Here is a 20,197-nt window from a genome sequence, read left to right on the forward strand (position 1 = left end):
TAATTTTCAGACTAGGAAGAATTAAAGGGTTGGTTACATTGGTGTATGAAAGCTCTGTAAATTTAGTTAAACTTGAAAAAATGTGTATATCATGTTGGTTTGTTTTTTTTTTTTTTTTTTTAAATTAATGAATTTAGTTCTGTGACCCTTGAATGCAAAGTGGTTCCTTTCATGGATAAATTCAGCATGAAATAATGCTGTTTAAAACTCAGGTGTTACTTGGTTTGCTCTTTAAAATGGGAACGCTACCATGAGTAAATGACACATGGAAGTGTTCAATTTTGCTTTTGATACTCTGGCTAAAAAAAGACATTTTCAAGTTTTGTTTCCTGACTGGAAAACCAGGAAGTGGCTAACTTTAGAGACTCCTATTCTTACTTGATGAGCAGAACAGCGGGAGGGTGAGTGAGGCAGAAGAGATCTCCAGTGCAGCAGGGACAGACAAAGGCACAGTTTGTGTGGCATAAGGGTGAGACAGGTTGTGTGCATTTGGTTTTGCTTCCATGATCTTTAGCTGCTCTGCAGTCTGTAATGTGGCTGAGGGTCAGGTGCACATGGAGAGGTGTAGGAGATAAAAAGGTTATCAGCCCAGATCCTGGGGGGCTGGTCTCTGGTTGTGCCTTGTTGGCTTTCAGCCTTTTTTTTTTTCTGCTGAGTTAATTCCTCCATCAGGTAAGAGAATGTGTCTAGACAGTGAAGGCAGAGGACTACATGCAGCAGATTTCTGTTTGAGTGCTCCCTGTCCAGATTGCTCATCTTTAAGCAAAGACAACAAGCTGTTGTTTTGCTCTTCTTACATGTTCCCACCTGGGTTTTTGTAGTGGCCATAAAAAAACTTGAATTAGGGGTGAGATCCCTGCAGTTGATGGATAGAGAATGAATTTTTCCTTTCTTGCCCCTTCATTGTTCTGTTGTCTGTGCAGGACTAGAGTGCTGTACTCCAGGAATTCTCAATTTTTTGCCAATGCTTTGCCTTCCAAGAAGCTGCTCATCCCATTCAGAAACTGCACTCTCCTGGAGAAGGGATAGTTTGACTGAACACCTGCTTTTATTGCTCCCTTTAGGGAAGGAAAATGCAGCCTTGCCTACTCAAGGGCATCGAGCCTGTAATTGCAGTGCATTTGTGACTCCTGTGCTCTGCAGGCCAGTGTTGCCAAATGTTGTTACTTTGATAGAGGGTACTCGAACTTATGTGCAGAATGAAGTGAACCAACATGTTTTAATTATGGTATAGACCCTTTATTAGTTCAGCTTTTATACAAAGTGTACTTCAAAGTGATACAAAGTGTTACTGTTTCTTATACACACTGGAGATTAAGATTTGTTAAGCGCTGGTTTATCCTTGTGCATATAAAGGTAGAAAATGTAAATAGACTGGCAGCGACCCATAATGCTGGAAGACAGTTCAGTGTTTACTGAGTTAATAGAAAGTTGCATAGAATTGTAGGTCTTTATAAAGGCATCTTCTGCGTGGTAAAATCTCCCTGACCTACCGTACTCCACCTGACAACAGTACGGGAGAAAGGCAAGGCTAGTACTGCTCCTTGTCAGTACGACCCAGCACTTCTAAGGAAAGTGGCTGTAGAGAAGCACCATGCCAGAAACGTCCGAGAGGACGGCACATGGAAAATTTCATTTGCAAGGCTACCAAGTTCTATAAATTGTAGGAACTGTTTGCAACCAGGGTCTATTAACACATTACTTCATACAAACACCTTAGAACATTTCAGATAAAACCACTTTTGGCCAGTAAAAATACATCACTATAGCAGGTATTTTGCTTGACTGTGCAACTCCCTTCCCTTCTATGCTGATGAGAAACTCTTGTATATGCAAGTTCCCACATACCTTACGTAACCACTTGCTCTTTCTGAGTTCTGTTTCTGAATCTCCCAGGCTTGGTACTGTGACATTGTGTACCCACCTAACTGTGGATAAAGGCTTAATCTCCTTTTAATTCTAATACCATGTTAACTCCCTGCCACATGCTGGCAGCTCGCACAGCTGGCTGGTGGCACAAGCTGGGGCGACCACAATCTCTGCTTTTGGGCTGAGGGAACAGTCACACCACACTCGTTCTCTCTCTTTGCTCTCCCTCCTCCAGCAGCAAAGAGCCAGAAGCAGCAACTCAAAATACAATATGCACAGTTACTGGTCCACTTGGAGCAGCAGTTCCACTTGTGAGGAAATGGAACTGATTAAAGTGTGATTCAGTATGAGAATAGTAATACCAGTAATTCTGTGCTGGAATCCTCCTGTAATGCACTTTTAGCAGTGTCTCATATAATGCTAAAATGTGATCATGACTAGGGAAGTAGCATTTCCAAGTGAATGTCTTTAACTTATTTGAGTCTAGTACAGTATTTGGAGTCTTGGTTTTTGAGAACAGAATTAACAGACTATTTGAAAGAAAGAAAAAAAAAATCCCTTGCTGCTGCCAACTGCTATTAAGAGCTGCATAATACATGAGGCTGGAAAAACAAGAAGTAGATGAAATACTACCATAGCAGGCTATTTAATGTCAGTCTAGTCAACTGTAAGAGAGATCAAATGATGATGACACTTCAGCAATGCCACCCTGTGAGGGGTTCATTAGCAGATGGAAATCTGGAGAACCGTTACCAACGCAGAGGAATGGCATAAAGCTTAAAGTCACGAGAGGGACCTGATGCCATTAGCTACTGTGTGCATGTTTAAAACATCTCTGAAAGTGCTTTGCTGCTGAAGAAACCCAAACTGACAGCCCTTTCCAGCAGCCAGTGGGCCCAAAGCGTTGCCACATTTGCAGGCTGGAAGTTCGGACTGTCAGAGCCTGATTGCACAGCAGACAGTCCTTCCTTACCACCTTGGACACGTCTTCTCATGCACTTCCAAGTCCAGCACTTAGGCAAAAGACAGCAGACCAAAGGCTAAGCAAACATTAAATAAACCCTATTTCCCATACTAGGAGGAATTTATTCATAAATGTGTGGGTGAAGTTTCTAAAGCAAACGAACGCAGAGATCCCATTATGGGGAATGCACAGAGTTAACAACTTGCTTTCTTCAGTGGTCAGGACAGAAAAGATTGCATTACTGCCCTCTGACTCAGGAAAGATGATCCAGCTCATTGAGTTCTAAGGGATTTTGAAGTAATTTTCTTCTTTACATTAGGCAAAGTAGACAAAGTCACATCACAACCACACAGTTACAGTTCACAGAAAAGCGCTGAATCTAACAGCATGAAATCTGGTATTGCCAAAAAGCTTGAAAATTAGCGTGAATGCTGCAATAATGTCACACAGAGCACAGTCACAGCTTGCTTGTTTAAAACACCAGAGTAACAGCATTCTTACTTTCTACCTATTGCTTTAGTACACACACTGATGTAAGTGAACTGACCACTGAACACTTAGTGTGAATGAAGGTCTTCCCAAATTATAGCTACTGGTTTACTGCTTCAGATTATTAAATATGGCTGCTTAAGAGATGTGCTACGACAGAATTGGTGAGATTGCTAGTGTCCCAAATACCCTCAATTACTTTGAATGAAGGTTTTTTCCCCCCCAAAACCCCTGTTTTTACAGAAGAGCTATTTATGTCAGTTTTTAAATATACAAGACCAGTTTTGAAATACTAAGACCTGAATATGAGCTCATCTGCCTCCGTGGTACTGAGCAGAAAGAAACAGCAAGTTAGAAGGATTTATTAATGCCCCAAATTCAGACAGCTCTGGCCACAAATCTTCAGAATGTAGACTGTGTGCTAAAGAAGACTGCTGTCTCTCTCTTTGGTTATGCTATTAGCTATAAAAGCATTGCTCTGAGTGACAGCAAGCCATGCGCACTAATGCAGTTGCTTTTCAAACTATAAACATATTTGGGCTGTTGAACCCACATACATTTTCCTGAGCCTTCAAAACTGATTTAGCACATTCAGTAAACAGATATCTCTGAACAGAAGGCCAGTTATCTCTATAGTTAGTCCACTGATGAGCTGAGAATATGGCTTAGTTATACCACTGAAGACAACATGAACAGGCTGCTGTGTAAAAATTTTGGAGAAAGTCTGAACAGATTTCTCATGCAGTGCTTACAGATAAATGCCTCCTTAATTTGTGAGTCTGTTAAAAAATCCTGTTGCAAACTTTGAATCACAGAATCATCAAGGGTGGAAGAGACTGAGTTCAACTGTCAACCCACAACTAGCCCTGTAACCCCTAAACCACTAAACCATTGCTCAACCCCAGATCCTGACAACTCAGCAACACCTCCAGGGATGGTGAGCCTATTCCAATGCCTGACCACCCTAACAGTGAAAACTTTTTTTCTAACATCTAATCTGAAAATCCCTTGTCTGAGCTTAGGGCCATATCCTCTTGTCCTCTCACTGCAGACACAGAAGTTGAGACCAGCCCCCACCTGGCTACATCCTCCTTTCAGGGAGTTGTAGAGAGTGAAGAGGTCTCCCCTGAGCCTCCTCTTCTCTAGACTAAACCATCCCAGCTCTTTCAGCTGCTCCACACAAAACAAGCTTTCTAGATATTTTCATGAGCTTTGCTGCCCTTTGCTGGACACCCTTCAGCATTTCAGTTTCCTTTTTAAAGTGAAGGGCCAAAACTGGACACAGCACTCGAGGTGTGGCCTCACCACTGCCAAATACAGACAATCACTGCCACACTATTTCTGATACAGGCCAGGATGCCATTGTCCTCCTTGGCCACCTGGGCACACACTGGCTCTTATTAAGCCAGTTGTCAACCAGCACACCAAAGTCCCTTTCTGCTGAAGGGCTCTTGAGCCACTCTGCCCTCAGCACTGAATGGGGTTGCTGCAACCCAAATGCAGGAGCCAGCACTTTGACTTAGTGAACCTCATGCAATTGTCCTTGGCACATTGACCGAGTCTGTCCAGGTCTGTCTCTCTAGAGTCTTCCTACCCTTGAGCAGATCAACACTCCCATCCAACTTGGTGCTGTCTGCAAATTTACTCAGGCACTCAATCCCCACGTCCAGATCATTAATAATGGTGTTAAACAGGACTGCCAAATACGGAGCCCTGGGGAATACCACTAGTTTCCAGCTGCCAACTGGACTTAGCTCCATTCCCCACCACTCTCTGGGCCTCACAACCAGCCAACTTTTTATCCATTGGAGAATTCACCCATCCAAGTCCCAAGTAGCCAGTTTTCCAGGAGGACATTGTGGAAGATGGTGTGAAATGCTCTACTGAAGCCTAGGTAGACAACATCCACAGCCTTTCCTTCATCTTCTCAGCAGGCCACTTAGTCATAGGAGATCAGATCAGTCAAGCAGGATCTGCCTTTCCTAAATCTGTTGTCTGGGGTTGATCCCTTGGGTGTGCTGCATGTACCACGTAATGGCACTCGGGATGATCTCTTCCAGAACCTTGCCCAGAGCTGAGGTCAGGCTGACTGGCCTGTAGCTCCCCAGATCATTCTTCCAACCATTCTTGTAGATGGGTGTTACATCTGCTGATCTCCAGTCAGCTGGAACTTCTCTAGTTAAGTATGACTGCTGATAGATGATTGACAGTGTTTTGGCAAATATTTCTGCCAGTTCCCTCATTACTTTGGGGTGGATCACATCAGGGCCCATAGACCTGTGAGTGTCTAACTGGCACAGCAGGTCACTAACCATCTTGTCTTTGACTATGGGGGCTTCACTCTGCCCATCAACAACTTCCATATCAGGGAGCTGGGTATCCTGAGGACAACTGATCCTGATACTGAAAACTGAGGCAAAGAAGGCATTAAGAACCTCTGCCTTTTCCTCAACTCTGTCACTACACCACCCTCTGGATTCAACTAATGATGGAGACACTCCTTGACCCTTCTTTTGCTGTCAACATATTTATAGAAGCTTCTTTTTTTGTCTTTAACTGCAGCAGCCAAAGCAAGTTCTAGTTGGGTTTTGTTCCTTTTAATCTTCTTCCTACATGACCTTGTGACATCCTTATAGTCCTCCCAAGTTACCTGATCCTCCCTCCAAAGGTGATATATTCTCTTTTCCCTCTATGTTCCAGCTTAAGTTCTCTGTTTTTTCCTGACGTCTTTCTACACATGGGGACAGTCTGTTCCAGCATATTTAACAATTCCTTTTTCACACAGAATTTCACACAGAATGTCTAGGTAGGAAGAGACCTTCAAGATCATCGAGTCCAACCCAGCCCTAACACCACAACTAGAAAATGGCAGCGAGTGCCACATCCAGTCTTTTTTTAAACACACCCAGGGATGGTGACTCCACCACCTCCCTGGGCAAACCAATCCAGTATTGTATCACCCTTTCTGTAAAAATCTTTTTCCTAATATCCAACCTATATTTCCCTTGATGCAGCCTGGGACTGTGTCCTCTCCTTCTGTCAGCTGCTGCCTGGAGAAAGAGACCAACCCCCAGCTGACCACAGCCACCCTTCAGGAAGTTGTAGAGAGTGATAAGGTCACCTCTGAGTCTCATTTTCTCCAGGCTAAACAACCCCAGCTCCCTCAGTCGTTCTTCACAAGGTTTGTGTTCCAAGCTCCTCACCAGCCTCGTTGCCTCCTCTGGATGCACTCAAGCATCTCCATGTCCTTCCTAAACTGAGGGCCCAGAACTGGACACAGCACACGAGGTGTGGCCTCACCAGTGCTGAGTACAGGGGAAGAATGACCTCCCTGCTCCTGTGGCCACACCATTCCTGATCCAGGCCAGGATGCCATTGGCCCTCTTGGCCACCTGGGCACACTGCTGGCTCATGTTCAGCTGCTGTCACCAGTGCCCCCAGGTCCCTTTCCTCCTGGGCACTGTCCAGCCACACCGTCCCCAGCCTATAACGCTGCAGGGGGTTATTGTGGCCAAAGTGCGGGACTTGGCACTTGGACTTACCAAACTTCATCCTACTGGACTCTGCCCATCTTTCCAGCCATTCCAGGTCTCTTTGCAGAGCCATCCTACCTTCCAACAGATCAACATACTCTTCCAGCTTAGTGATGTCCACAGATTTACTAATGAAAGATTCAATACCCTAATCCATGTTGCCAATAAAAATATTGAACAGAGCTGGCCCCAGTACAGACCCCTGAGGGACACCACTGGTGCCTGGCCTCCAGCTGGATGCAGCACCATTCACCACCACTCTCTGAGGCCGGCCATGCAGCCAATTCTTAACCCAGCCAAGAGTGCTCCTGTCCAAGCCATGGGCTGCGAGCTTTTAAAGCACATCCAGCCTTCCTGGACTCCTTTGCCCTTCAGGACTGACTTCCAAGTGACTTGGTCAATCAGTGTCCTAAACAGGCCACAGTCTACTCACCAAAGTCCAAGAAAGAAGTCCCACTGGTGTCCCTCCTTACTTCACCCAGAATAGAAAACCCTAACAATTCTTGGTCACTCTGCTCAAGATGGCCACTGACCACCACATCACCCAGTGGTCTTTCTCTGCCCACAAACAGGGCCCCTCCTCTGTTAGGCTCACTTACCAGTTGTTAGTTAGAAAGGTGTCTTCCACACATTCCAGGAATCCTCTAGGCTGCTTCCTCCCTGCTATATTTCCAGCAGACATCTGGCAAGTTGAAGGTTCCCATGAGAACAAAGGCTGGTGATTGTGATGCCTCTGCCAGCTGCTTGTAGAAGACCTCATCAGCCTGTTCCTGGCTGGGTGGTCTCTAACGGGCTCCCACCATGACGTCTGCCCGGCTGACCTTCCCCGTGATCCTTACCCAGAGGCACTCAACCTTGTCATCTTCATTATCAACACAATCAAGAAACTCCCTATTGTACAGTGCTATCCAACCACCTCTCTGCTTTGCCTATCTCTTCTAAAGAGCTTATATCCAGCCACTGCAGCACTCCCATGATGAGAGTCATCCCACCAGGTCTCCGTGATGGTGACAACATCAAAACCTTCCTGCTGAACAACGGCTTCCAGCTCCTCCTGCTCGCTGCCCGCACGGTGCATTGGTGTAGATGCACTTTAGCCGGGACAACGGTTTTGCCCACATCACAGACCTGCCACCCTAGGTCCATCTCTAGTGATCCTCCACTTTCTGAGGTGCATTTGACTGGTATATTTTCCTCAGGGGAGGTAGAGAGTGGCTCTAACAGTCAATCTCTTTCACAGATGCTCCAACCTCCCTTAACCCTCCCACCTCCCCTCTGAGTTGTACTGCTAAGCAGAGCAGATCACTGACCTACCTGCACTCACACAGGTGATCTGCTATCCTCTGATGCCAGTGCCAGGCTCTGGCACTCCCTGCAGCCTGCTTGAGCACTAGCACAGATGTCTGAAGCCCAAGTGACTGTGCAAATATTCATCTCCTGTGCACACCAAGTAGCCTTAAACCTGCCACAAGAAAATTAAGGATACTCTATGTTTTTATATATACTTTATAAAGATATCAAGTACCAAATGGACTAGTCTTATGCTTAAAAGATCCTGTAGAAATACCTGATACTTTCACATATAAAAGCTTCAAATTTTTAAATAAGAAGCAGATCCATTCCCACAAACTCAAAGCTATTCACACATAGTAGATTATTCTACTACCTCAGGCTTTAGTATTAGTCTCTTAAGTGTGTATCAGCCTGGGAAATGAGAAGAAGCCCTAATCAACAGCCAACCTCACCTGAAGCTGTTATACAGCAGAAGAATTACAATTTAAAGTGCTTGCTTTCCACCTTTGAAATGAGACCTTCTACAGACTACAAACAACAAAATCTTATTAATTTCTATTACTGACTTACTAATTCTACTATTCACTTTTCCCCAAATTAAGTACATCCCAAGTAGTCACATTTGCTTTTTTGTTTGAAACAGAGATACTTAAATTTTTTTTTGTCCTGGTCCGTAATAGTCTGATTTTTTAACTTTAAAAAGCTGTAGCTTTCAGTCTTGAAAGATTCCTGTAAGTGATGCAGTAACGAGAGAATAAATTAAGTCTCCTTCCCTTTTTTATAAAAACATTAGCTAAAAATATGCCTTCCAATTACTATTTTTAATGACCAGTATTCCCTCAGAAAAAAAAATCTTCTGTTTTTATGGCCCCAAAGGAAACACAGTTGTAATTCAGAATTTAAAAGAAAACAAGTAAATCAGAAATTATAAAAAGTTTAGCAGTCATTCAAAGAAAGTAGTTTGCTAGAAGCCAGTATTTGAAGAAAATGCTTTTTGAGCTTAGTACTATTTAGATAACTGTAACTTCCCTAGGTTTTCTTTTTACACTCTCTAGTCGTGTCAAAGGACGGAAGTTTGACTTCCTGCTTCCCTCTGAGGTAGTTAATCTACAGTCCTTCTGCAGCCCCCTCAGCAGCTCCATTAACTCCCGTTTTTCCAGCTCTGCCTGCTCCAGCTCTTGACGGTGCTGTCTCTCCGCAGCCATCAGAGACCGCACATCTGACATCATTCTTGACATCTGACTCTGAAATGCAAATACAAGTTTACTGCAAGAGACAAACCCTCTTCTAATGGTGGTGCAACGACATCGAACTGGCCATGCACACAGGGCGATGAAGTTCTTATGAATAAAAACCACTGAAATAGTTTCTTGATAGTGCAACAAATGTAAACAATTTGAGACACAATCCAGCATTCAACTTCTGGGATAGTCTTGTTCTAAAGATTCCAATATGTTTTTCAAAAATATTTTGTTTTCGTATTTTGCTTCTTACAAAGTATGGTAAGAAACAGCCAATTTACCCACTTGCTGCTTTTATTTTCTGTTTCAAGAATCCAAACAAAATGCGATTGTGGTTTTGTTCAGATACATTCTTCAAGGATTTAACATCAAATCCCAGTAAAAATAAAAACATAAACTATGAAGTTTTAAAAAAATTTATAAAGCTTTTAGAAACTACTGCTTTAAAAATCATTGTTCTGTGATATAATAAAAACAGGATGAATAAAAGACAGCCTTGCTTGTTACTTGAGGAAGTTTACTGTGAACCTTTCCAACCTTCTGACCACAGTGCAAATTCCACTGTTGGCAGTAGGGCTCTGTGTCAGCTCTGGACTAAGCCACTTTGGATAGCAATTATAAATGGGGCTGGATGTTTAATTACATCCAATTTGAGATGTATACTCTACATTTAGACACTGAAATCCTTTTCAGATTGATCTGTTGACAATGTTACGCACACACAGAATGGAGTACCCAGCTGAGCTCCAGTGAACCTGAAGCAGATAAACCACAGGAATAGAGCATCCAGCCTGCTTCTCCACAGAGCTAACCTGGTAAAGCTTTGATGGTTTTGCTTCCCATTCTTAATGCCATTTTCCTTTGTATGAGACTTTATTTACAAAATAAGAAACTGTTACTGGGAAAAGCAAAAATCTAGACTGTTAAGAGAGGAGAAAAAAAAGGATTGTATTTACCTTCAGTTCTTCAATTTCATTTTGTAGAATACTCTCTTTTTGGACCATATGCCTTCTCTGTGAATCTAACCTTGACTCCATCTCATGTTTTGCCTCCTCCACTCTGCAGATCATTTCTGACCTAAAAAGTTTATTTCTCCTTGTTAAGTCTTGCAAGCAGAGAAAAGAATGATCTTCAAAATCCAGAAAGCTGCCTTGTAGCCAAACAGGCTGAACTGATTCCTGTCAAGCTTTACAAGATGCCCCTGTAGAGGCATGATTTATTAATTAAAAAAAAAACAAACCCACAAACAGGCATAAATAAGAGCATTGTGCCCAGGGGCACTAAAGTGCCCATGAGCAGCCTATAGAGGGACAATCATATATTCCTCAAGTAATTCCATGAGCTCAAGGTGTATTTATGACTTTAAGTGATTTTCTGCTGTTTGCCTACAGTATGTGCTTGCTAAGTGTTATGAAATAGAGGCAGCCAAGATAAAAAGTCTGAATCCTATAGTACTGCTAAACATGTAAGGAAGTGAGACAGTCTGAGTGTGTGGACACAGCAGGCACTTACAGACACAGTCCAGTGCTGGGCCTGGCAGGGCTGGATTAACTGCTGGACTCAATGATCTTAAAGCTCTTTTCCAATTTCAAGGATTCCATGGTTCTGTGTTATCTTGTTCACTTTATGGTGGACACTACATGACAGCATGCAGTAAACTGTTACAGCCTAGTCACACACACAGCTCCAGATGGCACTACATTAACCTTTTGAATTCAGAAACCAGGTAGCAGAATCCCTTGTGTCTCAACACATTTAAACCATATTTGAGCCTGACTTCGCAGCAGCATTAAAAAGCACAACACTTAGGGGCTGAAACATACAAATGGGAAGGAGCACGAGGGGAGGAAAAAAAAAGTCCAACTGGAATATAATGAAAAGGGTAAACTACAGAAACATATGTAAGAGGAAAACAAGGATGCTGGGTAAGAAAAGTCATGACTGTTAATCTACCAGGACTTGAAGAAAATTAAAATTAGACTTTTAGTGGTTGAATCTATCTGTACCTGCCAAAATAATTACAGATTTTTATCTTCTTGATCTGTAAAAATATAAACTAAATACAATTATTAAATAATGTGACTAGGTGTCTACAACAGGCCAATGGAAAAATTAAATTGCCAACTTCAGTTTTCTTAGGTTTTTTATCATTTTACATAGTAAGCTTGCAGTTCTGTTCAACTGCAAGCAATGATATTTTTAAGATTTATAGTAACTTGGAAAAAAACCCCAACAACAGAAGAATTAAAACAGAAAGAATTTAAAGTCTGTGCTGACACATAATAAAATTCTGGCCCGTTAGCATCAAGTAATTAGTGGACCATTTAACACATATCAGAATCCAGTGCTAGTATTTTGTCTTGGATTACATAACCTAAAACTGTGTATTCTATTTAATCTGTTGAAAGCTGTTTTTTGGGAGATGTTTTATCCTTCTCTCACCCTTCCAGGGGGGAGGGAGGCGGATGCCTTCTGATAATGGCCCAGCCATTAAATTCAGGTGGGGCAGTGTTTCTTATCTCTTTCACCACCCCTCCATCCTCCAGGGGGACATCTTCTGATAATGGACCATTAGGGCCCACCAATGACATGACACATTCCATCATCCCACAGCGAGATGCTCCACCCAGTGGGGGAGGAGCCAGCTCTTCCTAGCTAGATAAAAACTGGGTCTGAAGGACACAAGGGACCCTGTTTTTCCACTGGATTCCTGGAGGAAGACTGGACCCATCTCGTCACCACTGGACTTCCTACAGGACCATTTCTACTCCACAGAACCACATCTGTTACTCCAGGAGGACTTATTTGGACTGCTTCCAACACCCTGACCAACAGGGTGCCAGGTCGTATCCTTGACTCTGTCAGGGTTTTTTCCAGGATTTTTGTTTGCTTCCTTGCTTGTTTTTTTTTTAATACTACTGCATTTGTATTTTCCGTTTTTTTTTAATATTCCTAGTAAAGAACTGTTACTCCTATTCCCATATCTTTGCCTGAAAGCCCCTAATTGCAAAATTATAATAATATGGAGGGAAAGGGGTTTACATTCTCCATTCCAAGGGAGGCTCTAGCTTTCCTTGGCAGACAGCTGTCTTTCAAACCCAAGACATATTTCAAAGTGCTTCATGCAGTGACTTTAAGCCCAGCCCAACACAGACAGGAGAGAAAGAGAAGATTAGTACCGAAGCAGTTCCAGCTCGGTCCTTAGCTCTGCCACACAGTTGTGCTGCGTGTCCTCTGCGCTGAGGATGGTGTAGCCACAGCCGTTGGGGCACTCCCGGCTCCGGTACTCGCACACCGCCAGGTGCCCGTCCAAGTTACGCCGCTCAATCTGCATGGTACAACCTGAGCGGGGATGGCAAGGCCAGACAGTCATTTACAACAAAAGCACTCGGAGTCATTCCAAACAAAAACACTCAAGAAAGGAAGCTGAGAAAAGTGGTTTCTTTAGGATATGAAGTATGACGGTTACACATATGCAGCTACAAATACAGTGCTGTTAAAAGGTCTTATTAGGTACTTATCCATTAACTGAAAATACTGAAAGGTTGGAAGGAGTTATTTTCTGTAAAGTCTTCTACTGCTGGTCAGGAATTAAATCAACCTCAGTAAAGAGAATCCTGATGCAAAGCTAAGACACTAGCAGCTTGTCTGCACTACCATCACAGGTTACAATGACTGGAATTGAAAAAGAATACACGTGTGTAAAAAAATATTATGCTAGCAAACTTAGGAAAAATCCAAAGATGTAGTAAAGAGAGATGTGGATGAGATGGAATGTAAATTTGTTTTCTAGACAACTTGTTGGTCTTGTTCATAATGTACTAGACCATATAAATAAGTTTGAACATTTATTTATGAACATTTAATAACTCATACTAAGATATAAATATTTCCACAGAAATTCCAGGATACATTCTTTGCAGTTCTGTAGTGATTAAAAGTAAAATGTAAAGAATCAAAAATAAGCACGATACCAATTATTGCTACATTTAACACTAAACTTGAAGTTCATAGTCTTAACTTATGAAGTCAAACTTGGGAAGTTAGTGGTTTAATCTTTGAGGTTCACTTTGTTGAAATACACACTTGCATTTAATTTGAAGAGAATATCAACTTTAAGGAAATTGAAACAATGAAGTATTGAAACTTCCCAACAAACCATGCCAGAAAATGACAAGTGAGTTCTCTAGAACGACGCTACTAAGAAATATAATGATCTGTAACTGAGGTACTCAAAACACACTCCATGCATTCTTGGGAAAGAGTTCAAGAGATGTAAGAGCTTTCATACCCCAAACAACTGACACCCAATATGGTTTAAAAACATAAATCTGTACAACACTGTAAAATACATGAATCTGTAAAACACTCCTGTTTCTGCAGGAAGTAGAACGGGTGAATCAAGCATCTGCAGAAGTCACTTACTTCTGAGAGAAACTGTAACTTCCAGCAGAGCAATTCTAGGACCGTAATCATCTCATAATTAATTACAATGGCAGACTCAAAAACGCCCTTAGCATCATTAATTAGAAATTAACTGTCTCTGGGAATATACAACATTTCAAATGAAATCAACTGGGAAATTTTAACAGTATGTTCCTTTTTTAGAGGCATGTTTCTTTCTTAGGAGGTATAACCTTGTTTTAAATAAAAATCTCAACATGAACAATTCTAACCAGAATTCAGCTTAGAATAATTCTTATTTCCAAGATACCATCTTGTTAAAACTATGTCACAGAATTGGCAGCTGCACATTCACCAGGCAACCAGGTGTTTTATAAATAAATTAGGACCCCTAAGTCTTCTGCAGGGGCTACTGTATTCATTCAAACATCAGAACACACAGTCAGAACTGGAAAACAAACGGATAACTTGACAGAAAGCAAAATTAAAGCACTACTACATTTTCATAAATTTGAAGTCCATCACATTCATTTTGCTTAGTTTTTGGATAAGAAACAGCTGCTAATCATCATGACTGCCATAAACTGCTACTATATTTTGTTCAAAAACACTGCTGTAAAGAGCAGATCATGCCAAAGCTTTGAATTTCTGTTAGAAAATAATGGCCATTATTGCAGTTCTGTTGACAGGAAGATTACAAACGTGTTTTCTAAATATAAAAAGATTCAACCTCTTTGAATGTTACTCACCAGCATTGGAGCAAGGTATCTGACTGTACTCACACTCCCTTTCGTGCCTGTCTATGGACTCCAGAGAACAAACCATTTCACAGCCATACTCTCTGTTTCTGCAATGTAGCTGAAGACGGTTTAAATCATTTTTCATATATCTACATGCAAAGAAAAGAATTTGTTCTTAAATCTGGGAAATTATTGAAAAAAAAAGTATTTTCAACTTTGGGGAAAAGAAAGCAAGATTCTAATCTCCATTGGGAAAAATTTTGAGTACCTAGCTTTATTTGTTTTTAAGAATTTAAGTGACCATATCAGTAAAAAACAGCTTGAAAGAAACAAAGTTAATGGAAAATTCAGTCTCCAAATTTAAATATGCAAATGATATCTTTATTTTTGAATAATTTTTAATTGTGACCTTTCACTGGCTCAGCAGATACTATCAATAGCACACACCAGGGCTACTCATTTGCCATTTAAGTTCTGTGTTTCTAAACATGCCAGACTAAAAGACTACAGTGAGTACAGACAAAACAATCTAAAAATTAAACTCCAGTGCTCTATGCTATAGTTAACTTCCAGATAGTAAAATCTCATGAATGAAAAACTACACTGTGAGAACTAACAAAGTTAAATTTACTGTAGCTGGAGAGTTTAAAAACATAATTGTTATTCTGAGCAAGATCAGATAATGCAGGGGTTAAACAGCAAGCAGTGTTGAAACTGTTTTGTGCTGACACTAGCAGGAGTTAATAGTTTAAAATATAATAGTTTGTTTGGAAAGGACCAACAGTGATCATATGGTCCAACTGCCTGACCAGTTACAGAAGGCACTCATGAAAATGGCCTGCTTTACATGACAAGGTGGTTCACAAAAGATGTTCCTATGTCTAAAGATCTTCTTTAAAAAGAATCTGAAGGTCAGAAATTTGGTTCATATCTCCAGGAATTGTTATTTACAAACCCCACTATAGCATCTAGCAAAGACTGAAAAGAAAAGAGATGTAGAGTGTGTAGTGACTGTCATCAAGAGCTGCTTTGCTTGCTTTCTCTAAAATAAAGTTTAGAAAAGTTTTGATGCCATAAAAGACATTCAGAATAATATCCAGACAGGTATCTAGAATCAGCATTCAAGACATAAACAGACAGAGAACAAACTAAACTGTTCTTTCAGTTTCGAAATCCTAACACCCTATAAGTTAGTTATAATAAACAGAAAATTCTAATGCCTTCATGCAAGCAGCTGGTGTCTGCCATGGGAATGCTGGATAAAGACAGCCTGAGTGACAGTATTGACAGGAGAGATGAAGCCATGCAAGCAAAACTGAGAAATCCTAAATTCATGTAATTTCAACACACAGCAAGATTATTGGATACCTGTAGAGAGGTCGTAGCAAAGACACATCAATGACTTGTCTGTCTTCAGGGCAGTTACTGTGATGAACAAGCCACCCATGGATACAGGCAGTGCAGAAAGCGTGCTCGCAAGGAGCCTGCAGTGGATCTTCTAACACATCTCGGCAGATGGAGCACAACAGCCCTTCATTAACATAGCCCACGAAGCGCTCAATATCATAACCCATGCTCTCCACACCTTCAACCTATTCAAAAACCCCAAACACACAGGAATAAATCAGTCTTTGTGCTGAATCTGTATGGGTAGATCCACAAAGAGGCCTGAAAAATTCTAAAAACATGGAGACAATGTGAATAAAGAAGAGAATGTGTGAATGCAAACAAGCACACACTTTGGAGACTTTCAGATTTAAGTGGGAATTTAAGAATTGTACTGCTGGATGTCAGAATCGCAATTTTCCATTAAGATATTCTGAACTCCGAAAGCAAAGACTGGCACAGTTGAGCTGCATTTCTTCTGAATGCTGTTATTGAATATAATTGTAGCAGCCACTGTGAAACATACAGTTTCTATTTACATGAATTCTACCTGAAGCAGAAACATCACAGAAGTTCAAATGCAAACGTTTGCTTTCCATTTTAATAACTTTCAGGTAATGCCTAACAAACTTACAAAACTGTGTTCTTACTGACAATAGCTGTGACACTTTCAGCTAGCAGATCCTGGGTTTATGAACTACACATCACTTAAGATCTTGCTTTCATACTGAAAAAAAGATTCTCTACTCACTGTAGACCTCTGTTTCAGAGGGAACAGCATGAAATCTCAACATGCCTAAAGACATACTTAGTATTCAGGAAGTACAAGAAGCCAAAACTGCAGCTAACCCTGAAATCATGAAGAGCTACTGTCTTTTCCTACATGATCTATTTTATAAAACTGAGAAGCTTTTGAATGGATTTGAAAGCTTTGTGAAGAAGAACTAATGGGCAATCTGCCTTCATCTAAATCCTACCACAAAAAACCTTGTGGAATTTGGTAAGACTCCACAGAATTCACTTAAAAGAATAAGTTTTAGGCTCCACATTGCTCCTTGACATACAAAGTTACTTTTGTAAACCCACTGAGACTCATGAAAGAGGTTTTCATTAGTTGTGAGGTTTTCTAAATAAAATAGAAAAGGAAGATATCTTACCTTTGTAGATTTTACTACATATATATGTAGTTTGCCCAAATACTTCAGAAACAGTTTTCTAATGAGTAAGGCATGAAATAGTTACTTCAGTTTCTCTTCACTGCTTTACTATGCCTACAAGAAAAATTAGAAAGAGTAAGGCTCAGTAGTGTTTCCTAAGTTACTGAGTCCTATGTCTAACAAGCCAGCTACTCATTCGCTGCTGTCCTAACAGCCCATTAAAACCAAGTTTTCCAAAGCAAGCCACTGAAAACCTACAATTCAACACAGGAGAACTGACTAATCATCAGTCTCTGCTTCAATTACTACTGATGCAGATATTTATCACAAAACTGAACACCCTGCTAATGATCAATTTTGAAGCCAGTTTTGTTTGTAAGACTGAAGACAACAGAATTCAGTATTATTGAAAAGTAGCAACTTAAATCTGGTAAAATTATATTCCTCAAAAAAATGGAAGTTCCTTATATACCTGTTCTTATCCAGTCATGACAGGCAGTTCATTTTTAGAACAAAACTATTACAGTCAGGTTTGTTGTATCAGCAAATATCATTACTGTGATACGTAGCATAACTAGGGTTGCTCACTTAAAACATCATAAAAGACGTCATTATTTAAACCCCTTTAGTTATGCTGGAGGATGTAAACAGCATATATAGATTTGATAATATGAACTGTAAGCCTAACACTCTGATTGCGTTTGGTGGATCCCAGAGGATTCTGCTTTTAGAAAACTTCCAAGGACAGATTAAAGAGAAAAACTAAGTACTTTTACTGTCCTAGAGTTTCTGTGCTACTGGAACTGTGGATGCTGTGAGCTACCTTTAGCACAAACACTGCTAATCCCTGAGGAGCAAGTTTGAGACACTCTTTGGCATATTTTAGCAAGTTTGCAGACTAACAGAATGCAGGAAAGAGTATTTTTATCAAATGGGGAACAAAAACTTTATTTGTGCTTAACAGAGAAATGAAGTGCAACAGCAAAAACAATATATATATATTTGCCTCTGCATATAAATGTACATGGATGTATAAAGCCCCAGACAAACTGGAGTTCAAATGAAGAGCAGATGGGAACTTTGAGGCAAATAATACAATCAAGGGAGATTCTTCAGCACATTTTCAAGACTCATGTTGGAGCAGCTCAACATGGTGCTGGAACCCTTGTGGCCATGGATCTGAGACCTATGACAACAGCTGCTACTGAAGTCCCAGACTTTTTCCAGTAGAAGTTTCCTGACCTGAAGAACCACAGATGCTTTATTTTCTTGTCAACTTCAAGAGATGCACCTCAGTCAAGAAATAAGCAGAGAGAGCATGCACTTAAGCATGTCATGCACTTAAGCAGTACAGATCACTTTACCCAGTATCCTCATCACAAAATGAGATAATTTTCAGCTTCTGCTTATCCCCAGAAACTTCTCTCTTCTCCATTTGGCCTCAAAACTTATTTTCCTAATTCTACTACAATTCACCAATTGCCACACTCCTTTTTTGACTGCACCTAGAAATGACACTATTTTGTTGAGAGTTGTCAGTTGCTTAAGCAAGTAACTTCTAAATAGAATAAGTCACTTAGAATTATAATACCGTGTGATTTAAAATGCTGTTTGCTTATTTCTACTTGCTTGGCCTATGTAGCTTGGGTTGCTGGAAGCCTTAGGCTGAAAGCTGTGAACTTTTGCCTAGACATGTTTTTGGCTGGAACTGAGTTAATTCCCGCAGCAATTTTCCCAGTAGCTGCTACAGAACTGTGTTTTGCCTTTAGAATGAGAAGAACGTTGCCAACACATCAGTGTTTTAGTTGTTGCTAAGTAATGTTTATTATAAGTCCAGGACTTTTAGTTTCCCATGCTCTACCCGGGAGCAGGTGCACAAGTAGCACAAACCAGAAGATAAGGAGCTCACGGTCATCAGCAGAAGCTGCAGCTCAGGCAGAAAGGGAAGAAAGACAGCAGCAGTCCGTGGTCAAGGATGCCACAGAGCTATTCCCTCAGCTCCCCAGACTGGTGCACTGGGGAGTCTGATGAACATTTGTGTAAGAGAAAAGGAACAGATGAAGGTAAGAATAAATCAACAGCAACACCACCTTACACTGATGCAAACAACTGATTTTTTAAAAAAATAGCTTCTATAAAAAAATACAAGCCAATTTAAGGCTTCTACCAGGAACTACATAACTATTATAGCTATTTTGACAAAGAATGTTTTTGTACAACACTTGCTGTCCTGCAAAACCTACTCAGAACAGTGCCATCCATGACCTGCCTTGCACAGACCAGAGTCCAGAGAAGGGCAATAGTGAAGGGTCTGGAGGACAAGTCCTATGAGGAGCAGCTGAGGGAGCTGGGGTTGTTTAGCCTGGAGAAGAAGAGGCTCAAAGGGAACCTTCTCGGTCCACCTGAAAGGAGGTTACAGCCAGGTGAGGATTCGTCTCTTCTCCCAGGCGACCAGCGACAGGATGAGAGGACATCGCCTCAGTGCCGGGGGTTGGGTTTCAGGTTGGACAGCAGCGCAGGGCCGGGTCCTGCCACCCTGATCCAAGACCAGGGTCAGAGGAGCTCTCTCCCCCTCGGAGCTGTGGGAAGGGGAATTTTGTACAGGTAACAGGGGAAAGGCCTCCGGATTCGGCCTGGAAAGGTGCTTCAAGGAGGGCTAACGATCCTGCTCACTTGGCACAGAGCTGGCCCGGAAACATCTGGAGAAGCGATCCGACACCAAGAAACGCACCTGCGCGTCCTCAGGCAGCGACAAACACCCTTACAGCTGCACACACCCTCCCCGCTCCCTTCCCCACACGCCAGCGATGCCGCCGCCAGCCCGGCACGGGGCCCTGACAAACGCTGAGCACAAACCCCGCGCAGCGCCTCCCGCCCCGGGCCCACTCGGACTCCGCTGCCCCCTCCGCCCCTCTCCCCTTGCCCTCTGCCCGCTCGGGGCCGCGGGCCCGCTCACTCACCCCGCCCGCCGCCGCTCGCTGTCGCGCAGCCGAGGCTCCCTTTACGGGCACTCTCGCTTGACGGCGGCGCGGCGGCAGCCGCTCCGCCATGCTGTGTGTGGCACAGGGGCGGCGGGCCGGCACTGCGCACGCGCGTGGCAGCGCCTCCCGTGGGCGGGAAG

General features: G+C 42.0%; 2 protein-coding genes across 3 annotated transcripts in view; one reads left to right on the top strand and one right to left on the bottom strand.

Moving 5' to 3' along the window:
* Positions 1-1,217: 1,217 nt before the first annotated feature.
* On the bottom strand, positions 1,218-20,159 carry LOC120749385 (RING finger protein 151-like). Its single transcript, XM_040056777.2, has 7 exons — positions 20,037-20,159; positions 17,077-17,190; positions 15,902-16,125; positions 14,543-14,682; positions 12,569-12,731; positions 10,346-10,466; positions 1,218-9,392 (listed from the first exon to the last, which is right to left on the bottom strand). The coding sequence occupies exons 3-7, from the start codon at positions 16,105-16,107 to the stop codon at positions 9,159-9,161; spliced, it is 864 nt and encodes a 287-aa protein (XP_039912711.1). The 5' UTR covers positions 16,108-16,125; positions 17,077-17,190; positions 20,037-20,159; the 3' UTR covers positions 1,218-9,158.
* RAD54B (RAD54 homolog B) overlaps positions 19,093-20,197 on the top strand; it is a 64,674-nt gene continuing 63,569 nt past the window's right edge. The window contains exon 1 of one of the 2 annotated variants that reach the window (XM_040056461.2): positions 19,093-19,139. The gene's annotated coding sequence lies outside the window, so the exon portion shown is untranslated. Of the gene's footprint in view, positions 19,140-19,549; positions 19,681-20,197 lie in introns of those variants that run through there. The other variant, XM_058422204.1, reaches the window with a different exon arrangement.

Source organism: Hirundo rustica, chromosome 1 (genome assembly GCF_015227805.2).
Source record: "Hirundo rustica isolate bHirRus1 chromosome 1, bHirRus1.pri.v3, whole genome shotgun sequence".
Classification (NCBI taxonomy): Eukaryota; Metazoa; Chordata; class Aves; order Passeriformes; family Hirundinidae; genus Hirundo; species Hirundo rustica.

What these genes read in the sequence shown, in the direction of transcription:
- LOC120749385 (XM_040056777.2), bottom strand. Translation starts at nt 16,107, where the DNA reads ATGGGTTATGATATTGAGCGCTTCGTGGGCTATGTTAATGAAGGGCTG. An exon ending in ACCGAGCTGGAACTGCTTCG is followed by an intron (nt 10,467 to 12,568) that starts GTACTAATCTTC and finishes TAAACTTTTTAG; the next exon opens with GTCAGAAATGATCTGCAGAG. An exon ending in ATGAAATTGAAGAACTGAAG is followed by an intron (nt 9,393 to 10,345) that starts GTAAATACAATC and finishes TTTGCATTTCAG; the next exon opens with AGTCAGATGTCAAGAATGAT.